Source organism: Choristoneura fumiferana, chromosome 7 (assembly GCF_025370935.1).
Source record: "Choristoneura fumiferana chromosome 7, NRCan_CFum_1, whole genome shotgun sequence".
Taxonomy (NCBI): domain Eukaryota; kingdom Metazoa; phylum Arthropoda; class Insecta; order Lepidoptera; family Tortricidae; genus Choristoneura; species Choristoneura fumiferana.
In genome coordinates, this window is record NC_133478.1 from 9185654 (window position 1) to 9210552 (window position 24899).

Here is a 24899-nt window from a genome sequence, read left to right on the forward strand (position 1 = left end):
CTTGACCTCTGTTATCTTTGCAAAGAGTTATGCGCTTATTGCTTTATGTGCGATTTCAGAACCGTAACTGATTTATAGAATCGAATTTACGATCGCAAAAGACAGTTCATAAGGGTAAGCTGGAATGGTGGTAAATTTCAAATATCATTTAGTTACTGTAGTGTAGTCCAGTGTTTTTCAATCTGTGGGTCGCGACCCCCCTTCGGGTCCCGGGTGCCCCTTAAGGGGGTCGCAGTATCTTTAAAATACTCTCATCGTTATTGTGTATGATTATTCAATGTTTGTATTATCAACGTAAGATAATACAAATAACTGTAAGTGGAGGTAAGCAGGGAGGGGGTCGCCAAATAATTTTCAAACCAAGGGGGGTCGCGACATGAAAAAGTTTGAAAAACACTGCTGTAGTCAACTTAATCAGAATCTACCGGTATTATGCTGAAGTTGCTTGTTCTTACATTGATTTCTGACTTGGACCAAATGCTTACAAAAGTTTAACAAAACTACAAAAACATAAAATTTGTTTTGCTGAAGAAGTAATTTTCTATACATATGGGTTTTTTTTTAATTGGATAAACGAGCAGTTCTCCTATGGTAAGATACCACCGATAGACAATGTAACACCAGTATTGCAGATGCTTGCCAACTTAGACCTAAGATACCTCAAGTGCAGTAATTTCACCGCTGTCTTACTGCACGCCACACAACAGTGCAGCACTGCTGCTTCACGCAGGATTAACGAGCAACATGGTTTCCGGGCTTAAACGCCACACTAATACATATGGGTGATATATATTGTATTCATTATGCCGTGTAACGTAACCTACTCAAGTTCCCTATGCACAAATTTAATTGCTGTGCACGTACCTTTCATGTTTCGTGTTTTAAACGCCCACTAATTCGCATTTTGCCCAGCATTACGCCAAGGTCAGGGCATAACGGCGCTATTATTAACGATAATTGAACTGTCGTACAACAGCGCAGCGACTTCGAATTCGATCTAACACCACGTCTCCGAACATCATTCTTCAACCTGCAGTCTACAGTTCCTACAATGATTCTAAGGAGGCAACATGTCTCGAGAACACGTTGACTTGTTTACAAAGTTAAAATCAACTAAAATGAAATAGCTAGTATATTGCTAACTAAAAATAGCAGGTAGTTAATCAAAATGGCAGCAGCCAAAATAGTCGGCAAGAAATGGATCAGCGAAGAGACTACGGAGGAGGAGGAGTTGTTTAGTCACTGCAGGGAGATGGAGATTGTTTGTTATGCCGTAACGAAAGTGATAATAGACGCGGACAATAAATGGAAAGGCGCTAAAGGCAGCAGCACTCCCCATTCACTGTCGAACAGAAGTTATATTACTGGACTTGTCAATATACAGGAAAGTTATTTCGACATTTATTATATTAAAGGAGATAGAGCGCTTCATTTTTGTTACATATACGGAAGCCATTAGACCATCAAATATATACATACATTGAATCTCATAATTAACATAGGGAAAAAATATCTCACTATCACATATAAGAAACTAAGAAACCTTTGAGAATAAACTAGTGTACTTATTACAGATATTTTTGAGAACTTTGTCCGCTCCCATACCATAAATTTGACCTTTTTCACTTTTCATTGAAGTTACACTTCTGTTACTGATGTTAGTTATTGTTACAGATGCTAGATCAAATAATAGAATATTTATCCAAAGTAGTGAAATCTTTTTATAAGCTGAATCCAAAACTTGCGAGACTGAAGAAAGACAACGGATTAGTTCAGAGCAAGCATGACCACATTTTTGACAAATTGTGCAGCAGCAGGTTTATATTGATGCAGGCGATACATGGCCTTATTGATACTATATTAAGCACCTGCCTGCATAGAGATGACTCGAGGAAAATGATTGAATCTAGCTTGAGGTGAGTTACCCGAATACTTGAAATTTATACTTCAATGCAATAAGGGCTTGTACAGATTACATTGTGTAATGAATAAAAAAATAAATGCTATGCTGGGGCAATTTTAGTTTTCAAAATTAGAAGGTAAGAAGCAACTAAGCGGATTGGCAAGCGCAGCGTATAACGTCCACCAATGAGATGGACGGATGACCTGGTTTACCGCGGGTTCAGGGTGGATGGAGGCCGCTTCCAACCGAAGCAACTGGAGGTCAATATATAAGAAGCTACGGCTTATATGATGATGATTATATTGGAGCAACTAATAGTAGACTTCCATGCATTATCCACCATAACTCTCGGGTTAATTTTCGTACTTTGGAAGGAAAGCGATGATTGCCGAAGCACGCACTTGAATTTAATTTGTGTGTGTACAGTATCGGCATTGATATACATTTTTTTTTAATCTGTCCGTTTCCCGTTTGATAAAATTAACATTATTTACATTTTCCTACAGTTTAGTCTCCATATACAATCAAATGATAGGTTTGAGCTACAAAAAGTTCGTTTCAAGATTTAGCATTTGCAGCAATACTTACCCTAACACAATTAGTGAAACGAAGACAATCACTCTCACAAAAATGGTTCAGGTAAGTTTAATAAACGTAATTGATCCTGACTAATTATTATAAATGCGAAAGTAACTATCTGTTACCTCCAGGGGCGTACCCAGCTTCTGGCCTAGGGGGGGGGGGCGCAAGTCAGATTTTTTAGGTCAGATCGCCCGCGCTTGTTTTGACCAATTCTTGGCAGACAAAGTTGCGGGCAATAACTAATTAAGGTGACCCGGGGCTATTGTAGCTGGGGTGATATTGTATCTGAGCCGTCTGATCGCCATCACCCCCCGCCTCTTTACGACGCCATGTTCGCCATGTTCATGTGTGTTGTGTGAAGACAGTCTTCTGGCGAACACGACGTAAAATGGCCGAGAAGAACATGGCGTCGTAAGGACGCCATCAGACGGCTCAGATACAATATCACCCAGCTACAATAGCCCCGGGTCTCCTTATGTATAATCCAACCAGGCGTAATATAACTAAGGAATTATGGCTCTTTTGGGACTTAAAATGCTCGACGGTCACAGCATAAGGTTAACACATTATTGCAAATTAATGTGTGTAGGTAACGTTATTTAATAGATATCCCTTATATTAATTACCGAAAAAAAAGTAAAGCACTAAATATGCTTAATAGCGACATCTCTTGTCCCTGGTGAGCAGATAGTTCCAAGGGAGTGTTTGATGTATCTCGATGAGAACTAAAACATAGATGGCGTTAGTGTCGCTGCTTATGTGACTAATGAAAAAAGCAAGTTGAAATGTTGGTGCATAGGAGAAACTCGTGTCTAGACTCCTGTCCAGTAGTGGTGTAGGGGAATAGCACGCAGCACGGATTGCTGAAGACCTGGGTTCGATTCCCAGCGCTGGTCTATTTTTCTGGTTTTTCTGTGCATCTATATGTTTCAGCTTCTATTTTCGTGTGAAATATTGAGATTTCACGGGATGACCGTAAAAGTAACAAAATTTGGAGTTGAAATAAAAAATACAAAAAGACTCCAAAAAGTAATCTTGAAAGTAAAGCAGTAAAACGAGCTTGACGTAATTAGAAGAACTTAGCCAAGATTAGGTAATATTTTAACAAAACAACTTTCTCTTATATGTGTTTTTGCAGGTCCTAGCCAGGAGTCGAGTAGAGATTGACTGCCATCGCCTCATCAACTGCCTCGTCAAAATGTACAAGCCTGAAGACGATTCTGACAATGAATCTGGTTCTAGTAACGCAGAGAGCATAGAAATCTATCAGTAAGACATTGTTATCTTTTAAACAATGATAGGGTATTTGACAATTCTTGAATTTACCATATCCTATACAATACATTATTATGAAAATATAGCTACAGCCATTGTTTAGCGACGAAAAAAAAACAATTTAAACAATTTGGCTGGAAATTGACTCCATAGTGATTTTTTGAAATATCTATACCTGTCTTTTTCTAAAACTCTTTTCTCAATGCAGTCTTTATAGCGCTACTTGTTTGTGACGCCACATGCGAGTATGTTCTTTCTCTGTCTAATCTTCAATTTCTAACTTTTGTAACTCTTGTCATATTTATATGGCGTATTAAGGTAGCGTAAAAAATATTTTTCCGTTCTATAATACGATTTGATTTATAAAATAAAATAGTCAAATACCTATATACCTGATAAATAATTTGAGGGTTACATTTTAACAAAAGATTAAAACCACTGCTCTACTTAAATCTCGTTGCTCACTGTGTTTATTCCTTCTTATATACAGCACATTAACAAAGCACATAACGCCGCCAACATCCTCCATGTCCCGCGAAATGACCGTAGACATGCGTCGAGAGGCGTTCATAGACAACAAGAAAGCTAAGATGAAGCAGGCGCAGAGTCTAGTAGAGCTGAAGAATGAACAGAACAAGATGATTACGGAGGCTCTGACCGGGCAGAATTCTGATTGCGAGATAGCTTACACGTCGCTTTTAACTAACCAGTGTGTGTTGGAGAATATATTTAATGCAGATGGTGAGTAGCATGATCTAAAATATTACCAAACCTTTCAACGACCAGCTGAATAAGTTTGACGCAGTGAGGCATAAGTATATGTAGGTAGGTTACTTAATTGACTTAACGGGGTAAAAAAAATACTTATTCTATTCAGCCGATTTTAGCCTGTTACTTAGACTATCAGACATGTATTGTTTCTAAAAAGATTTTTGCTAAAAAGTGTCGCACGGCGTGACGTCACAGCCCCTCTAAAGAGAATAATTTCTCTCCTAAAAATAATATTTTTTTACCCAGTAAATTACCCAATATAGTGTAGTATTACCCAGTATAGTGCACTATTCGTTTCGTTGAACTAGCTAACTTTGAATTACCGTAGGTATTGACATTGTTTTTAATCTTTGATGGATTCAAACAAGTTAATCAAAACTATCTTATTTTCTAGACAATGTCAATAGCATTCTACAAAGTGAGGAAATCTTCGTAGAAATTCTTTTAGATACAGTCGCGAATATGGCTCCCACAATGTTGGGGACGAACGGAATAAGAAAGTTGAAATCGGGTAAGTTTTACAAGTGAATACAAAATATTAGTAATTTGTTATTAGCTAGAGATTATTCAACAAAGAAAAATACGCTAAGAATGTAAACATTATTTTTAGGACGAGTACAGACTAGTAAAAAAGCCGCAAAGAAAGTAACGGAATATTATCAGAACATTTTATGGGGCGACGTTGGCAGTTGTTTGGAGCACATAGTCCTATGGTGGTCGTCTTTCCCTTTAGCAATCAGGTAATTGGAATCAAAGATATATGTGACATAAAAGTTAAACACATATACTTATACATTGTTTTTTTTTAGGTCTCCTAATACGAGTCAAAATCTCCGAGAGTGGCTGTTCGCTACTTTTAAGTCCAACAGTAAGTATACCCATTGCAACAATAATCCTAATTATGGTAGAGTCATTTTATAATGATCGCTGTGACAATATGAAAACTTTTGCCAAAAAATCATTATCAACTTCTTTGCTATAAGAGCCTATAATTACTGTCATAGGATCTCCGTAATATGTCAATGGCAGCAGATATATGGAACTATACTGAGTGGCAAAAAATGTGGCCCTCAAATGTATATAGGTATTTTTTTTATGTAGTGGGCCAAATTTTGTGCCTATTAAAATATGTACAGATAGATACGTGTTAACGAGTTCACGGTTGGCTTTCCGTGGCTCACCTTGAGAAAGAACTGCGACTTGGTTCGAAACAGTTCGGTGTCTCAATTTAGTTATTGTGGATTACATAATTCAGGGCGATTGTTACTGCTTCAAATGCGAGTCAATTCTCAAATAAATGCGCAACTTATTTGCAGTGGCCATTTTAGAGTAATTTTCTATTCCTCATAACTTCTATCTCTCATAATTCACAGATACACCCGAGCTGGTACTGGCAGCATTGCGGATGCTAGCTGATGCCTTGGGTTGCCATGTAACTTCGACATCGTGGGACAAACTCTTTGGGTAAAAAGTACTTCCGTAATGTTTTGCATCGCTTTAGAATAAACATCCCACAAAATCAATCCTTAACCATCGGTGCCGCGGCAGGTCGAGGCGACAATAGCGTAAGATGCGTATGTTGATAAGTACAGCCAGGCTGAGGTGGAACTCTATGAGGAAAAGTCTTCGCCCAACCATGGGACACTATAAATGAAACAAAAGCTAATAATTAAAAGATCGGTAATGCAAAAATAAGAGTGCATGTACCTACGGACCTAGCTCCATACACTCGTAAAAGAATGGAGTAAAGCTTATTTTTCTTTCAAAAAACTGTAATTTTTTTTGGTCTCCTTTTTTTTTATTCGACTGGATGGCAAACGAGCAAGCGGGTCTCCTGATAGTAAGAGATCATCACCGCCCATAGACACCTGCAACACCATCGGGGATCGCAGATGCGTTGCCAACCTAGAGGCTTAAGATGGGATACTTCAAGTGCCACTGTCTTACTCTCCACGCCGAAACGCAACAGTGCAAACACTGCTGCTCACTGTTGCTTTCAGTTATTTCAGAGCTCATCTAACAGAAGGATACCTTACCTGTGACGTTTTGTTTATGTATTTTAAGTCTTTAGTTAGACTTTTCATTATAGTATGCTATTCCTTTGCAGTGATACTTTGGTGACTGATTTAACGCCGACGTCTCTCAAAAAATATCCAGATCTGTCAGTCTACGTTACAGAAGTGAGCATAGTCACGATAATTTGTAGCGATATCACACCGTTATTTTAAAGTAATTTTTATATTTCAGTGTACAGCTTCTGGTGCAAACTTTGCTCTAATGCTGCAAGATCTGGTTACATTGAACAACCAATGCGAGGTGACGTGGGATTACATACTGGGTGCGCCGTTGGAAGACCTGCCTATTGTCGAACAAATACCTATTCTGCATAGGCTCGGTAAGTACCTACTAAGCTAGGTAGGAGCTAGCTGCCAGTCGCGGCAAGAACTATCGAAATCTAAGATTATTTTCTGATCGCCGGACGAGATTTGAACCCTCATCTGCTCATTTCCTGTGGCTTTACACACACCTCTGACGGACAGAAGTGGCGCATCAAGCCACATGAGGTGCGGGCTCGCATCCCGTCCGGTGGTCCGAAAAACATTTAAGTTAAAAAAATCTTAAATGTGATAGCTTGGATAGTTCAATAGGTATAATAACGCTGGTGAAGTTCTGCATGTTTCGGGATAAAGACAAGGGCAATAAACGACTACTCGAGTGGCTCGAGTGGGATTTATTTAATGTTAGTCCCATGAACGTGTGACGAGCCCATGCCCACGCGACGAGCGGTAAAAAATACTACATGTGAACCGAGATAGCAATAAAAATAAACGGCGTGAACCTGCTTATGGAAACTAAAAATAATTCAAATCTTGAAGTCTTATAGAAGCCGTGGTAGCCAAATACTTTGATCTACAGTCTGTCTCAAGCAGAGGGTGTTGGTTCGAGCTCTGGTTAGCTAGCATCTCTGGGGTTTTGGGATGTATGTGGAAAATTAATTTATACGATGAAGTAAAACGTCGTAGGCAACCTGTAGGTCTACACACCTGACACTGGCAAACAGGGCACTATAGCCCAAGTACTCTCATCCTGAGCCTGTACCTACTCAGTGATCATCATCATATGAGCCGTAGGTCGTCCATTGTTGCACATAGGCCTCCCCCATACTTGTTCAATAGGTACAGTCGAGTCCAGGGTATTAATATCTATACAGCTACAGCATCATTTACATGCATACATCGCCTTTATGGGTACTGGCATATAGATGTATACATATTTTTGACGCCTTGGTAACGTACATATTGCCCTTGACTGTACATACTTATATTTATTATACCAAAGTGATGTGATGAATTATTATGTTATTTCAGATCACTCTATCCACACTTACCGGCTCTGGTGCCTCGCGGAGACGCGACGCTTGGCCAATATGTGGGCGATGGACGATTTCTTTCGGATAGCGCACAACGACATGCAAGTGTGTATGGAACAACTTGTCAACTTGCGGTTCGCGGACCACACGTCTACTATTGAGTCGGGTATTTTTATTTTACATGTTGATTTTGCTGTATGACTAAGAGATAGCTTTCGTTGTAAAGCAATAAAGTTATGAAGACTCACTAGCTGTTATTTATAAACAATCAAGTGCAGCGTGAACAACAAAATTACACTTTTTTGACTCGACTAAGAATCGAAGTAAAATACTGTGTGTTTGCAGGCAAAATTGGTGTACACGAAAACGTTTGCGCGAAAATGAGGGAGAAGCTAGTGTCGGAAGTCAAAGTAAACACGCAGAAATTAAAGGTTAGTGATACTATACTTGGGTCCTGCTAATATTATAAATTCAAGATTAGACAGAGAAAGGCATACTTGCATGTGATGTAGTGGTTAGAGAACCTGACTACGAAGCTTGAGGTCCCGGGTTCGATTCCCGTGTCGGGGCAAATATTCGTATGAAAAATACGAATGTACAAACATTCTCGGGTCTTGGGTGTTTAATATGTATTTAAGTATGTATCTATATCTATATAATTATGTTTATCCGTTGCTTAGTACCCATAACACAAGCTTTGCTAAGCTTACTTTGGGACTAGGTCAATTGGTGTGAATTGTCCCGTGATATTTATTTATTTTATGTCACATGCAAGTAGTGCAATACCTGCTGCAAAAAGAAAAGCGTTTTAGAAAAAAACACATACATAAATGGATATTTCAAAAATCACCTATAGGATAGGGAATCCAACAGAATTAATATTTCTCTTCGCTAAACATTGTCTATGTACATCTATATTTTCATAATATACTCGTAGGATATAGCAAATTCAGGAGTTGACAAATACCGTATTCAACTTCAGGAGGCGACAGAAGAGATCACCTTTGTGCTGTCGTCAGTGTGCGCTACTATCAGCCTGGCGCATCTCACCATGATATTTCCGAGCAATGCCGAGTGGCGGCGCGTGTCGCACCCGCCTCTCCCGGAACGGTCGATCTACGTTCACGAATTCCTAGGTAAAGTATATTCAAGAAGCTCAAAAGAGGTAAAAACCCTCGCCCTCTCTCTAGGTACGCGATGCGTATGTTCGTCTAAGTTTTCGGCGCTTGTGAACCTATTTTGATGAAGCTTTTAAAACTATTTATCTTGATGACTTGGCAATATAACTTGCAAATTGCCTATTCTTTGGGAATACGCTCGTTTCATGGACGTTTTACTGATAAGTTTTGGTTTTGATAATTTATTTCAGACAAAATACTGTTACCAGTAGTAAAAGCAACAGAAGACATCACAACTTTGAATATGATCTTAAGAATTATAGGCGAATCGTGGCTGCATCATATTTACGTTGCCAAAGTTAAGTTCAGGTAAGGAATATTTAAATAGTAACTAACTAAAATAATCAATTAAACACAAAGTTAAGAGCCTCAAAATATTCAAACAATTCACACTACTCAGTCATCGCTCTTGCAGTAAAGACGCGGCGTCACAATTGCTGGCGGATTTCAACGAAGTACGCAACTGGTTGACGGCATGCAAGCACATCAACAATACGGCCAGAAAACAAATGCTACAGAATGAAGTATTAAGGTACGGAGTCAATAAAATGTAATGGACCTTTATGCAAAAACTAACTTATGAAAGGAAAAAATCTTATCTAAATTTTAAAGGGAGCTTCTATGCAATAGTTCAACTTTTAGCACTTTTTACAACCCAAACATTGTATGAGTTGGTTAGTCAGGACTTTTCTTTTGTAAATTAAGATTTTCTGATATCGACGAATTGCAGGGACTTACAACGGTGTCATTTCCTTGCGTTTAAAATGAGAGCTCTCAAAATTATAAAAATGTATTCGACCTAATGTATGAATGACTTCTATTCCTCGTAGCTTGCAGGCATCTTATCTGTAGGCACACTTTTGACGCGGAGTGACCAAATAATCAATATTAGTTTCATTTATGATTATGATGAATGATATTAATAATGACTTTGATTGTGTCAGGCGATGCGAGGGCGTGGGTCGTTTGCTGCTGCATGCTCCCGGGGATTTGATATCCATGCAAGAGTCCAACATGCAGTCCGCGCGGCAACGACGTAAAGATGGTTAGTGCAAGTATGCACTGTGCGGTTAACCGCGCGGTTTTAGCGTGCCGTCCCTCTTGACAGTACCGCTGCAGAAAGAGACGGTGCGGTTAGCCGCATAGTGCGTACGTAGTCTTAGTATGGTAGTTTCAATACTAAATACACATTTGTAGATTCTGTAACCTCAAAAGGTAAAGTCGGTCAAGATCCCTTTTGTCAGGACGAGGTATCAAGCTAGACTTAATATCAAATGCTCAAACCCAATCCCTTGAAGATGTGAAAAAAACATTAAGTCAAAGCAATCAAAAGGTGGAAACTATACCTATAGGGTACTTCGAGATGTCCCAGAATTTTTAAATTTGTTTGCTAAATGGAAGCTCTTATAGTACATCCAATAATAAAAGTCTGATAACCTTAAAACTTTACATCTTTCTGTCTATGTCAGTAACTATTAAGTCGTTTACCAAATAAATAAACTACGACCTATAAATAACGTATTCAGATTCACTAAATAGCTACCTTATTTTTTTTTATATGTTCCAGACAACGAGGCGCCAGAACAACTAATGCCTGCCGAAATGTACGTCCCGAATCAGAAGCAGTGGCTGACTTTGCGAGCCAGCAAGCTCAAAGACTCAATGACCTTGACTATGTGCTGTGTAGCGTTATCCTAAATACAACCACATCTACCGCCAGAATGAAGTTTTTTTTTTAATAAATTGCAAATATTAAATTTGAAAAGATTTCAGATTTAAGGATATGAAAGGAAAAAGTCTTTAAAACAAACATTTTTTTATTCTTAATCTAAACATGTTGGTCACTTCACTATAATGAATATCGATGGTCGTTATTAATATTTTGCTATTGATTTCTCAGTTGATTGATACTTTTCAATCTGATCATCTATCCAGTTCTGTATTGTTTACATTGATTCTATATTGCATCTCATTGTCAATTATTAAAAATTTGGACAGGTGTCTGTAATAAATCATTTGATTGAATGATTGTTATTTAGCGAAAACTAATACTTTACTACCATGATAGTGACAATTCTATGTCTCGATTACCTCTTTACAGAAAAAGTAGATATTTCTGAAAGTTCTTTTCCTCAACACTAAATGTAACTTTATCAGTCTTACCATTGCGTCAATCCACTTGATATTTACTTGATAATTAAACTCACTCCTCATCTGAATCCGACTGCCTGAATTTCTCCTTCAGCTTATCATATTCATTCCTACTAATTAGATCTTGCTTTATCTTCTCCATGTCACTAACCAAGCTGCTTACTTGCACATTGTCTAGTTTCTCCGGTGCTACGGAGACCGTGTCGCTATCGAGACCGGAGTCGTCATCAGATTTAGTTTCACTTCTAATCTCATCATCACTTTGAGACTGGACTTCGCTCTCGTCGGAACTGTCGGACTTCTGGTCAAGTCTGTAGGCCTTGGGCACTTTCTCTTCGAGCCTCTTACGCTTGAGGGAGGCGCGGCTTTCCTGCGGACTCTCGCGGCCGTTGCCGCGGGCCTTCTTTCGCTTCATGCTCTTGGCAATCACGCGTTTTTGGTGGTCCAATTGGGGGAAGAGTTCTGAAAAGGAATGCATACATTTTAGTGTATCGATTTTTTTTTCTCTGACTTTAACGGACTTACTTTGTCTTGCTATTGAAATTACCGGTCTTATTGCGCGTGATGTTGACGCTAAAAACACAATAAAAATAAACTCGCGTTTTCCAAGTTAGGATCAAGTAGATCGATTGTTCGCCCCGAAAGCCTCACATAGTAAATTTTGTCGAAATCGTTAGATCCCGCTCTAGCATTTATTTTCTGGTTTTCTCAATGTATTTTATTTTTTTGTGTCGCCTTGTGGGCCAAAGATAGGAGGCCCTTGATTGCAGTTTTTAAAATTTTAAAAAAAGGGCGGCTAAAAAACCCGGCTACACTTCCCCAGCTCCCTGGAGCTTATTACACAACAGAGAGGATTAGTGCTTTCCATTTTCTGGAAAGCAGGGAGGGAGGAGCATGCATTCTCCCGTTAGGCTCTGCGCCCTGCTGCAGACGTTCTTTTTTGTTGATCCCCATTGTTTTATTCCTTGACAATGTATTCTAGCTATTGTTTATTTAACAAGTAAGTAGGTAGAGAGTAGTAGAGAGAAGAGAGACTACTACTAGGGTTAGGTCAGTTACCGTGGGCCTGTTCCAGCGCCTGTTCGGCGGCGTTCATCTCAGCCTCCTGGATGGAGTGTCCGCGCGCCGCCGCCAGACGCGCGCCTCGGAAGTACACGCCCACCGTGTACACGCGCGTGTTGGTCGGACCGAGACACTCGATCACTCTGCAGAAACGATGTAAACGCCATTTAATTAAAAAAATAGGTATAGGATTACACACGTGCAAGTTGCGGAAAGTTTGCAAAAAGTTGGAAAAGTTGTCGGATATTCCCGTGTTTTTTTATTTATTTCTCATAGGTATAAAATTACTTCCTGTACATATCCACTCGCCGAACTGATATTACATTATTTTTTTTAGTTTTTTGTTGTACCATTTTGTCGGCATAGTTTACATATATATCCGTGCAAAATTACAGCTTTCTAGCATTGATAGTCCCTGAGAAAAGCCGCGGACAGACGGACGGACAGACAGACAGACATGGCGAAACTATAAGGGTTCCGTTTTTGACATTTTGGCTCCGGAACCCTAACAAAAGTTACAACATATACAGAGATGTGGATACTTTTGCAAAAAAGTACCCTAAGGTAAGGCAGTCATAAGATATATAGGAAATTTCATTTTAAGAAACGGAAAGTTTCAATCCCCATACGAAATAGTGAGAAGTTTCCGAAACTTTTCCTTTAGGAAAAATTCCGCGATTTCAGAAAGTTTCCTTTGGCACATCAGAAGGTAGGGTTAATATAATAGGTTAAGTCCTTAAAAAAATTACATAATTAGTTTGTCAGTTCGATTATCAGAAAATAATAGGACACATTTTCTTTTGTCAATTAAGAAAAATTAGGAATTAAACAGTTAAACTTTTCATGTGGTAGAGCCTTACTGTAACTACTTGCTTGCTGCAGTACGAATAGGCCGGCTCGACCTGGTTAGTACCACAGAATACCGGCGTGAAATAGTAGTTTTGCTACTATGTTTCGTACGGACGGTGAGCGGGAGATCCGGAGGCCCAACTCCCCTCCCCCCTTTTGTGTGACACTTTCTAACACGACGTGACGTCACGCACTCCCACACTCCGAACTTTGACACGCTACATCGTTGTAATTTTTTGTTTGATTGACTGGCTGGATTCACAGTGTGTAGAAATGCCGGGAACCATAGGCCCGAAATACACATGCCCAGGCAGCTTGCATTTTTATGCCTGTCGCTGGCGCACGTCCGTCAAACTTCATACAAATATGACAAAAGCGTGCGAGCCACTTAAATCTGTCGCTAATCATTGCGATGTGTGACTTTCCACAGCTTTGCCCCTTCAGAAATTAATCATGGCTATGTCTTAGATATAAACGTACTTGTATAGCGGTATGTCGGGTTCGCCACCCTCCATGCTCCTTAGAGTGAGACAGCACTGTTGCAGCTTGGACTTGGGGTCGTTCCAGTCCTGGTTCAGAATAAACTCCTGCAGCCGCGGGAACAGGCACGCGTTGCAGAACGCCTGGCAGTACTCCAGGTTCTAAACCGGAACACGTTATGAAAAAACTCGCAGTACAATCTCGTCTCGGTATGCAGACGTCGAGGAAGCTGGGGTATTTATTGTGAAAAGATTAGACTGCAAAGCTAGGAAGGAAAGAGGATTTAGTTAGAGTGTTTTAGTCTTATTACTGTACGGTGGTGGTACTGATGGAACCAAATAAAACTTCTCTTTTTTGCCACATGTCACAGCTCATTAGCACTATTTTTTAAGACCGATTTTACCATGTCAAAGCAAAATAAACTATTTCAATTAATTTCTTTCTTTCTTTCTGATTTCTAAAGTGGTCCAGGTGGAGCCCCTATTGGCGTGAAAAAAAAATTGTATTGGAAACATTGTAGAAAAATAACGTTTTAAACTTTCGTGATTCTTACTCATAGCGTGATAAGTCCCGTATATGGTATTTTGACCATTGTAGAAATGTAGCAGGACACCAGTTAATTATTGGAAGTGATCTACGGGAAAAAGTTTGGGAACCTCTGATTTAAGCCAATATTCAGCCATAAATTGCCTATATCCAGTCCAGGCCTAGGCAATAATGTAATACTAATATCCTTGGTGAAATGATCAATGGCGATTATTTACTATCATATAACCTTTCTTTCAAGGAAAACTCCTTCCTTAATAAAACTGAATTCATCATCAACTCTATAACGCTGCCTCGTGTAAAAAAAATACATCTTTTGAACATTGAACCTCCTCTATGAAGTAGGTTAAAAAGCATTGTACACTGACCTTATCAACATACAAAGCTCCGAGGAACGCCTCGAGTAGATCGGCCTTGTGTTTCTTAGTCGTGGGTTTAGCTTTCGGATTATTGTAAATGGCATATGCGGACATATTCAAGTCGTCGCACACCATTGCTTGCGTCCTATTGTTTACTAGCGACGATCGTAGCAACTGAGGAAAAACAAACGAGTTAAAAATATAAAGGCGCGGTAGGAAAAAATCCCGCGGATCTGGAAAAAAACAAAACACAAAAACAGAGGTGATGTAGCTGGTTTGTTGGAGCCTATGCACGCCGCGTTTTTTAAACGCGCCGTCGTCGCACGTTTTAGATGCGCGCGTTGACAGGGCATTTTTCTATCTATAGAGCAGCCATACAACTCGCGTGCCTATCGCGTTTGTGTCGATATAAACGTGCGTCGACAGCGCGTTAAAAATGCGATGTGCAAAGGCCCTGACAAAAACAAAAAAAAACTTTCTTTTGGGCCTTCTATGGATACATCGAGCAAGCACGACTCGCTGCTAGAGGCTATATTTTACCAACACCCGTGAAGGTTTTCTTCATATTTTCTAAATTGTATTTTAAAAATAAACTCGCGTTTCCCGTACGACCTAATAATGCACGCCTTTATAATTCGCGTAATGTATACAAACACCCACGAATTATCAGAGCGTGCATCATTAGGTCGCACATAACGCCGATATTAACGATACTCACAGACAAATGCCCCTCGTGATGGTCAGGAAAATGGCGATACAGTCTATCAGAGACGACTAGTTGCAGCACGGTGTCGCCCAAGAACTCGAGTCGCTGGTTGGACCCGAGCGTGAGGTGCGTGAAGCCCACGGAGCGGTCCGTGAACGAACGCGCGAGGAGACGGATGTGTTTGAACTGGACACCTGGAGAAAAAGGATAAGACCATAGAGCAGCCATACAACTCGCGTGCGTATCGCGTTTATATCAATGCAAACGCGCGTCGACGGCACGGTTAAAAAACGCGGTGTGCAAACGCCCTCATGAACAATATTAAAATTAACACATTGCCCAGCAACATTTTAGACTAAATTTGAAAGTATTTATATAGGTAATAACCGACCACTATTGCTTTCTATATTATCCAGGAGAGGACATCATATTTTCGAGTAGTAAACGAAGTTTTCGTTTTTATGTGAGAATTTTAGGTTTAATTTTCTCCATGTTCTAAGTACTTAATAATTTTCAGACAAATGACAAAAACCTGGGCCACTATATACACTAGCAAGATTGGAAGCAGTTTAACCTATTATTATGCATATCAATTACATAAATCTACACAAATGCTCCCTTTACAAAAAAAAACTTATTAGGGCATATTAGGCAAAGCTCTGCGAAGGGGCGACACTAGCACAAACCGTAAAGAAACCGGCATGACAACGTCAGTTCTCTTTATATTTTGTCGCCATGACGGATCATGACCAAAGAGTAGTAATACCTATAGAAATCATGACATATTTATGAGTAACAAAATAAATTGTATTTACACCGATAGTAGCGATAGAGCTATATTTCCAAAAATTTAACTGAAATAATATGATATTACGGCATCCTACGAACATTTGAGATATTTAAAAAACATAAACCATAAACATATGGTATTAGTGCTGCACTCTGAAGGGATAAAATTGCAGTAATATTCCCTATTGACGGGGCCTGAAAAAGGGTTAACAAATATAGGGTTAAGAAGTGCAGCTAAAAATCAACAGCTTTTAACAATATCACAGCAAGTACCTATAGAGTCTTCGAACTCGGTGAGCTTCTGCAGGAACTTGAAGTCCTTGATGTACTTGCGATCCCCGAGAGGCTCCTGCTCTTGTAACGGATGCGCGCGCTCCTTGTTCCACACGCCCAACAACTCGTCCTCGCCGTACCATAGCGCCAGAGAGAAGACACGGTCCGCCACCTGTGCATAATCATCATCATCATCATCCGCCAGAAGACGTCCACTGCTGAACAAAGGCCTCCCCCTAAGAACGCCACAGTGAACGACAACTTGTCACTTGCATCCACCGAATGCCCGTAACTCTCACGGTGTCGTTATTCCATCTAGTGCGAGTGGGAGGCCTGCCAACGCTTCGTCTTCCGGTTCAAGGTCGCCACTCGAGGAATTTTCTTCCCCAACGGTTATCTGTTTTTCAAGCGATGTGGTGCACTTATTGCCACTTCTGCTTGCATATTTTTCGAGCTATATCGGTGACTTTAGTTCTTCAGGGAATTTCTGTACATGGGACGACCTAGAATAACCTAGATGCCTGCTAATATCATATGTACATATGTACACCCCAGGCCAAAAGTATGGAAACAAACCTATATGACAATAGAAAACTGCGATTTTGTGTTACAAATACACAATAATAATAATGGAAACATTAAATATTAAAAAAAAAAAAACAGAAATCCTCGTATTCAGAAATATGTTTGGTGCTCATTTTATTTGTTTCCCTTTATTTGTATACACATTTAGCAGTAGCAGTAGGTCTCTACTGGAGCTATATTGACCTGTATGCCACCGTCGAGGAACAGGGCGCCCATGAGCGCCTCGAAGCAGTTGGCCATGGCGTGCCGCATCACCACGTCGCGGCACAGGTCCGACCCGTGCGCGTACAGCATGAACTGCTCCAGCTCTATATTCTGCGGCAACGATAAAAGCTCTCTAAATACGATTAAGACTATCATTATAACCGTAGGATGTCCACTGTTGGACATAGGTTCGGTTTGGTACTAAGCAGTGGCGTAGCTACCCGAGGGCTAGACGGGGAAGTGCCCTCGGACTCCGACTTACAAACTATAAATTGAACTAGTGAAAATTTCTCCCACATTCGGAATATTCGGAATACGGAACAAACGATTTTAAATAGTTTAGATGGGGCCCTAGTTTTTTTTTTCTCCAGGGCCTTTGGTTACCTAGCTACCCCACTGGTATTAAAGGTAAGCGTCCACTTGTCGGTATCGTACGCATCGGACACATCGCACGCAACGGATCGTAGTATTCTTAGTATAGAGAGTCATACAAGCGCGTCCACTGATCCGCACTGTACGGACATTTCTATACAAAGCAACAAATCCGATACGTCCGAAGAGTACGATGCGGATAAGTGGACGCTTACCTTAAGACGACTATACTGTTTCAAAAAAAACCGGCCAAGAGCTTTCGGACACGCCCAGGGGGCCTACCATGATCTTTTCATAAACGATCCAAACGCAGAGCAGGTTAATTTAGGCACCTAAACTGAATCATCGAAATTGGTACCACGACGTTTATTTCTCAGAGCTGAGTCTCAATGGTTTACAAGTGAATGAAAAACCGATATTGTCTCTGGTCCGAAACTGAAACGCTAAGTCGCGAAAGGGATGCCGCTATATGCAAACCAAATATTGTATACTAAAACCTCTTTATTTTGGAAAACCATAACACTATGTCATTCCGTGTTCTTAGCAACCGTTGTGCTGATTACAAATAATGTTTACGCTGTCACTAATCCACGAGTCTCTTTTCTCACTGAAAAATTAGTTTTATCAATGAGAAGTTAAGAAGCAAAATGTCGTGAGGAGTACCTATGAAAATTTATAAAAGTTGTTGAAGTTTAAAAAATATTCCAAGTAAAATACTTAGAAGTCCAAAATAATTGACAGAATGAGTAACTTATACTGAATCGCTAAATTTGACACTGAAGCGATTCAATTCCCACTCAAGTTGAGCGCCATGGTAAGAAAACCGCTTGAAGTGAGTGAATGAAAATGTCTGTATCGCTGTCGCTGAACGGTGCTTGAACTGAATCGCAAAAGTAACGTCGTGGTACGAAATAGCGATGCAGTTCAGTTTAGAGCCTAAACTGAATCGTATTAAGAGAGCGTGGTAGGCCCCCAGGAAAGGGTTCCGTAGCCGTTACGAAAAATCCTTGCATGCCTTATTTTAATATAGTATGGTTGTTTTAATATCTGTGTCTATTTTATTCTTGAAATGGAACTAATAATAATTCACAAACAAACTTAACCATAATAGTTTTCCCTGTAATTTCGATATATTTACTCCCATAATGAGTTTTTTCAAAATTTTAAATTCAACAGTTTAGCTTTAGAGGGGCTGGATTTTAAAAAAAATGTACTTTAAAATTGAATATTTTGCAAACGCATCACTGTAGGTATCGAAAAATCATCTTTACAACCCCGAAACCTCCACTTTACGCAATGACCGTAGCACAGTGTGGGATTTGTCCTCAGTTTTGTGCACCTTCGTTTTATAATTTTATGAATAGCTTTACATTATTTGAAAGCCAATAATCAAACTCCCACTTGCCAATCTTCTTTATTTTCGAGATATATTTTTTAAAGAGGCGGTCAATGACCTTTAGAAATTGTATATATATGATTATTTCCGAAAGTAGTAGCAGTAGTAGTCTCATGTTTTTTTATTAGCTTTTAAGCATTGTTTTCTCTTATTTGTGCAAATTTCGGCTTTGTACTGTTGGTAAATAGGATGCTAAAAAATATTAATTTTTTTCACAAAATAATTTATTAAAAAAAAGGTTTGCAATATTAGCGTTTTTAAATATGTTAATTAGATTTATAGCAATCAGGTTTATAATGACTCAAAATTTCAACAATTAATCTTAAGGGAGTGTGGATTTATGGCATTTCTAAGTTTTTTTCAGATTTCTATGGAAATAGGGTTGTCAACAAAACTATTATTCTGAAACCAAAGACCGCTGCTAAAAAACTTGGAATTATTTATAAGGTGCAAACGGTACTTCTCAGAACAGTTGCTTAAATTATATACGGCTCAAATCCGATCGTGTACGTATAGTATTGTTGTCACCCTTTGAATGGCTAAATTATGTATCAAATGGATTAAACCGTACGAACAACACTTTCCACTTTAATTAACATGTATACATGTAACTTTTACTAGGAGTACCATATACTGTCACTCTTCTTCATCGGAACGAATGAGTATTTCGTCGCTGCAGAGAGTTATATTTTCGTCATTCTCAGTGACTAACATAGTAGTCACTGGTTCGGTTGGCTTTAGCAGCGATAGAACTTTTGGAGGAATTGGTATACGTTTTCGTTTATCCATTCGGCCATTTAGAGATAAGTCAGATATATAGGGATCTGATGATTCGAGAGCACGATGAAAAAGGTCAAGAATGGTAGAGTCACGACTTACTTTTCTTGTATGATGCTCTCGATCGTATCTCCAGAATTTATTCCGTGATTCACCTGCCTGCTCGGACAGCATTCCTATTGGCAAAGGACTTGCTTCGATGATTTGCCAACCATGTGTCAGTATTTTATGCATTGTGACTGACATATAAAACCAACTGTATTTTTTTACATATTTTTCAGCCACAGATGCACAGAGTACACGAAATTTTTCACTATCTATTGGCAAACCACTCGAAAGCGCAACCAGTATTGTGTGAAAGTCGTCCACTAGCCATTCGTCTATGCCTAAAATGTTAGCAAAGGTTTTTCGATTTTCATCTGCGAATGCTGTCCGAGCAGTGTTTCCGTCGTTGCTTGTCCCTGAATTTGGTCGAACTACATCTACTAAGAGAGATAGTTTAGCCCGGATTTCTAATTGTATTTTTTTTTTCCTTTGATCCATAATACATGCCGCTTCTGAGTTTTTTGATACCCTCCAAGTGCTGACAGCGGGGTCATTTTTGTAGCCTAAATGTAGTAAAAACTCAAACAACCGTATCCAGGCATGCAGTGGACTTAGACCATGAAGCAAGGCCTTTAAGTTTACACTCTTTTTGTTTACAACGTCCAGTTTGTTAAATTCAGATGCTGTGGCCCCACAACAAGCGCAACGTAATTGAGAACTAGTATCAGTGATGATGTTATAAACTTTGCCATCTATGATGGTTAAATATAACTTCACGTCCGCAATCACGCTGTGTCCTGAAGTGGTTTCAGCATAAAACGACGTGAGTCTTTCTATTTCTTGTTCTACTCTCTTTTTTTCGCTTAGGACCATAGTTTTGTTTTCCGGGTAATATTGAATCTTTATTGGGCGACAGTACCTATAAGATTGCGGACTGGGATTACTCCATAGAACAAAACCATCTGATGTTTTTAAAATCAATGGAATAAACGTAGTTGCAAATAGGCAGTGTTCATCGTCATTACTATTTGCAAACTTTTGTTTGTAAGCAGACTGACCTGTGGTTCCGTCGAAGCCCCAAGAGCCCTCTAACCTACATTGAATTGTATCTTTATTATGTTCCTTACAATATGCTGTGATGATGCTGTCGTTTGATTGCACAATGCGTCGAAATGTGTGCAAAAGTAAACTGAATAATGATACCGATGCTTCTTTTTCTTTGACGATTACATCTTCTTCAGGGTGACATAGCTTTTTTGCTGCTTGTACTTTATAGTAGGGTGGGAAAGGCTTAAACCCTCGTTGCTTCAAATCTTGCTGCATAGAAGTGTAATCGTCCACGGTGAGCTTTTTCTCGATAATCATAGAAAGGGCGTCTTCGGGGCTCAGCGGTTTAGTTTCTGACTCAGATCTTATCAGATTGGCAATTTTTTTTGCGCGAGTAGGACTTTTCAAACATTCCTTTGCCACAAACTCAAACTCGTGAGCAATATTTTTACTTAGTTTCGTGCCTCCGTCGTCAGTTACAGTTTTTGATGCAAGCTTAATAATTTTTGAACTTGGTTGATCTTTAAGTAACTGCTCAATGTTTTTAAGCACACGGCGCTTTTGGCGTTCACTTTCACCTTGTTTATAGCCTGAGGTAGATGGAGCACTTAACGAGTTATCGATTACTGAGGATGGGATATTTGGGTAATTTCCATGCATTTGGCTCATTTTTTGATCCTGCTCCACATATACCTCTTTTGGAATGTTATTACCGGTCAATTGATCCCGCTCCATAATCACGTCTCTTGAAATGTTACTATCGGTCAATTGATCCTGCTCCTTAAACACCTCTTTTTGAGTGGGATCTTCGGTCAATTGATCCTGCTCCATAATTACCTCTTGAGTGGGAATTGCGGTCAATTGATCTGAGAATATAATTTCGAAGGGATGTGATAGCCAGGCATGATATTTTTTACAAAAGAAAGGCATGTTTCGACGGCACTGTAAGTATAGCTTTTCACATTTGTGGGTGAATTTCATAACAATGTCTTTCAATCTATTGCTATGCAAACAAATCCCATTAGGAACCCCATTCGGGTACAGGAAATTGATAATGATATCAATTCGTTCTGTAATATCTAAATCCATAGGCCTAGTTTTTGTACCATATGATTTTGCTGCTGCGACTAAAAGTTTGTAAATGTCGAGTCGGGTTGCGCTCTTTCGTTCAACATCTCCTAACAATAATGCAGGTACTCCCGGAGGCTGAAAAATATCTGCATTTGCCACTCGCCGACCAACAAGAGGGTTGGCGCCCTCTTGCCCCTCTCGCACTAAGTCCCCCGGTCGAGGCCCGGAAGGACATCCCCCAGCAGAACGGGTCAGCTTCTGCTGAGGCAAAACAGCGTCATGGGTCTTTACCGGCTCCATGACGCCTCACCCCCGCTCCTCTAGATATCATGTATAGGTATTGGGTTTTAGCTTGCGCTTGACGAGGGCGGACCCCTTCCCAATACCACATGATATCTTTCACTGGAGATACAGCACAAGAATGCTGACGTAACCGTTCTGCTGCATAGGAAATGATTTTATTTATTTTTTAAACCATACCATACGGTGCTACAGGGACAAGGTGGCAACCCTAACCGAAAAATTAAAAAATCTATATCTCTTAACTCCTGCACTATTTTCATCCAATTTTTTTTTTGGTACTAGTTCTAATTAGAAACAAGTGTTTTGTTAAAAAACAAAACGCTAATTGCTTGTGATTATCGAAAAATAAATATTTTAAATATTAAAAAAAAATTGATATTCTGTAGCGTAGAATTGTTAACTTTATATCTTATTAATTGGTATTGGTAGTTAAAAGTTATTGAAAAATGAATATTCCCTTTGCATTGAAAAACAGGGGCATATTCAATAGGAAATGTGTTTTTTCAGGTTTCTATGGAGTTTTCTCGATTTTATTTTTATCTTCAAAACTATACTAGGTAAAACCGTCAGTGTTTGACTGAAGGCTATAACTTGACGAGACGCATACATTGGAAAAATAAACGGTGGTGATCGAATTTGAGGACAAATCCCACACTGTAGTTACTATTGTTACTATGTTATTTCTAATTGGCAGCGGTGCTCACGACATAACGCAATAGTAAGTGCATATAGTTTTGTTTCGCTAACATAATAATCATTGTCCTTTATACGCATTAGCGAATCCGTGCTGTTTCGAAAGCCACAGATAAGAAAAATAAAGTATACCTTAGCCAACTTAGCCAAATGCTGATTCTGCACTATAGAGGCCCTGTAGGTCGCCAGGCTCCCCTCGCTAGTCCCGGAACATCCGGAACAAGTGTATGGACGACAGGAACTCGACAACCGCGTCCCCCAGAAACTCGAGCCGTTCATTGTGTTTGATTTCTGATTCAGTCTCGATATGCTTGCCGAAGCGAGACATTATGTTGATCAGAGTTACGATGCCTGAGGAGTGGATTTTTTTAAGAATAAAAATAAATGTATTTGTAAAACCATCATTGAAAATACATATACAGGTACATCGTATTGTGAGATATCCGGCAGACCCCGAACTAGGTAGGAGCCTGTGTCTCCCCATTTGGTTATTATCTTGTGTGTATCTAGTAGTTTTCGCAACAGTGGGACACTATCTAAATAAAATAAATGTCAAGAGACAATTCACACCAATTTGACCTAATCCCATACTAAGCAAAGCTTGTATTATGGATGCTAGGCAACGGATAAACATACTTATATAGAAAAATACATAATTAAATACATATTAAATGTCCAAGACCGAGAACAATTATTCGTATTATTCATACAAATATCTGCCCCGGGCCCCGGGGATCGAACCCCGGGACCTCAAACTTCGTAGGCAGATTCTATAACCACTTGACTATCCGGTCGTCTTACGGGTTTAAGAAAAATATATGCCTCACCCTTCTTCCGAGTATAGTGTATCCTCCGATCGCCGTACTCCGGCTGCCGTATCCCGCAATTGGTGAGACTGTTCCTGGCGTGGTCGGGATTGGTCCCGAAGTTCTCCCGGTACGAGGGATGAGTCAGAGCCGTCTGGAGGAGCGCGCGCTGTTTGAAAACGTAACTCATCTTGTTCTCGAGACTGTCCAGCGATTTGTGGAAGCGGAGGTGTCGGACCAACACTGGATTAACATGGCATGCTAGAAAAAAGTAAAAAATAAATATAAATAATATTACATTACTGCAGAGTCCGCGAAATAGGGGATTACCGGCCTAGTAGTTATAAATGGCCGAGTGCTAACGAGGCCATCTAGTGATACGAGGCCGACAATCCCTGTTCGCAGACGAGGCTTGTGTAGTGATTTTCTCAAATAAATCCAAGGATATAATACCATGTCACTTAATGATGAACTCATATCGGAAACAATAACACTTATTTGAAAAAAAACCACTGTTTTAGGTAATAACCGTATAAGTATTGTTTTATACGGTTCCATAGTCAACTAGGAACCCTCATAGTTTCGCCATGTCTGTCCGTCCGCGGCTAATCTCAGAGACCGTTAGTACTAGAAAGCTGCAATTTGGCATAAATATACATTACATACATAGACTCCCATATTCAACTTTAAGGTGCGTCGTCTTCCATACAAACTTTGGTACATCAATATTTCTCCACAGACGTTATTTCGACGCGATTTTTTGAGGATAGTTAGTTATGGGCATATTGTTGTCGCAAATCACAAAATGGAGAGGATCTATAATACCTAAATTTCAGTATGATGCAGTAAATTTTGATCCATTTTACTGTGGTGTGAGTAGCTAATGTCAAATATAATCTGTTGTAAAAAGGTATTGACTATTCGGGCGGTCACGTGACCACCTAGTTTGGCTCAGTGTACCAATTCTTTAGAAGTATGTAGTAAGAGAAGGAGTTCGAAACTCGATGACGCATAATGATTCTTTTTCTTTTTTTTTACTTTTTTATGTTTATTTACAAAGAATAATAATAGCATTTCGATAAAGTGCAATTAACCATGAAATTCAGTATTTTTAAGTCAGGTCAAACCAAAAAAGTAATGTTTTTTCTTGAGGTCATCAATCTACTCTTTTTATCAAATAGCTGGCAAACTAGCATGCGGGTCACCTAATGGTAAGTGATCACCGCCGCCCTTGGTCACCTACAGCATTTTAGGACTGCAGGTGCGTGGCCGGCCTAAAGGGAGGAGGGGGGGGGGCTAAATTGGG

The 24899-nt window shown here is 39.6% G+C and overlaps 2 protein-coding genes across 2 annotated transcripts; one reads left to right on the forward strand and one right to left on the reverse strand.

Annotated features, from left to right (window-relative positions):
- The first annotated feature begins 80 nt into the window (after positions 1-80).
- LOC141429657 (uncharacterized) lies at positions 81-10791 on the forward strand. The gene is made up of 18 exons (XM_074090083.1): positions 81-114; positions 1675-1916; positions 2410-2542; positions 3624-3754; positions 4251-4501; positions 4926-5042; positions 5142-5271; positions 5341-5399; positions 5905-5995; positions 6639-6711; positions 6779-6926; positions 7900-8067; positions 8247-8332; positions 8884-9037; positions 9271-9388; positions 9495-9611; positions 10024-10124; positions 10647-10791. The coding sequence occupies exons 2-18, from the start codon at positions 1675-1677 to the stop codon at positions 10775-10777; spliced, it is 2250 nt and encodes a 749-aa protein (XP_073946184.1). The 5' UTR covers positions 81-114; the 3' UTR covers positions 10778-10791.
- An 87-nt stretch (positions 10792-10878) lies between these two features.
- LOC141429914 (ribonuclease 3-like) lies at positions 10879-24171 on the reverse strand. Its single transcript, XM_074090473.1, is given in 12 exon segments — positions 10879-11692; positions 12290-12435; positions 13622-13782; positions 14536-14700; positions 15245-15426; positions 16295-16466; positions 17063-17194; positions 22920-22995; positions 22997-23138; positions 23615-23842; positions 23845-23854; positions 24166-24171. Coding segments are annotated over 12 exon segments (1830 nt in total). The 3' UTR covers positions 10879-11282.
- Between the last annotated feature and the right edge of the window lie 728 nt (positions 24172-24899).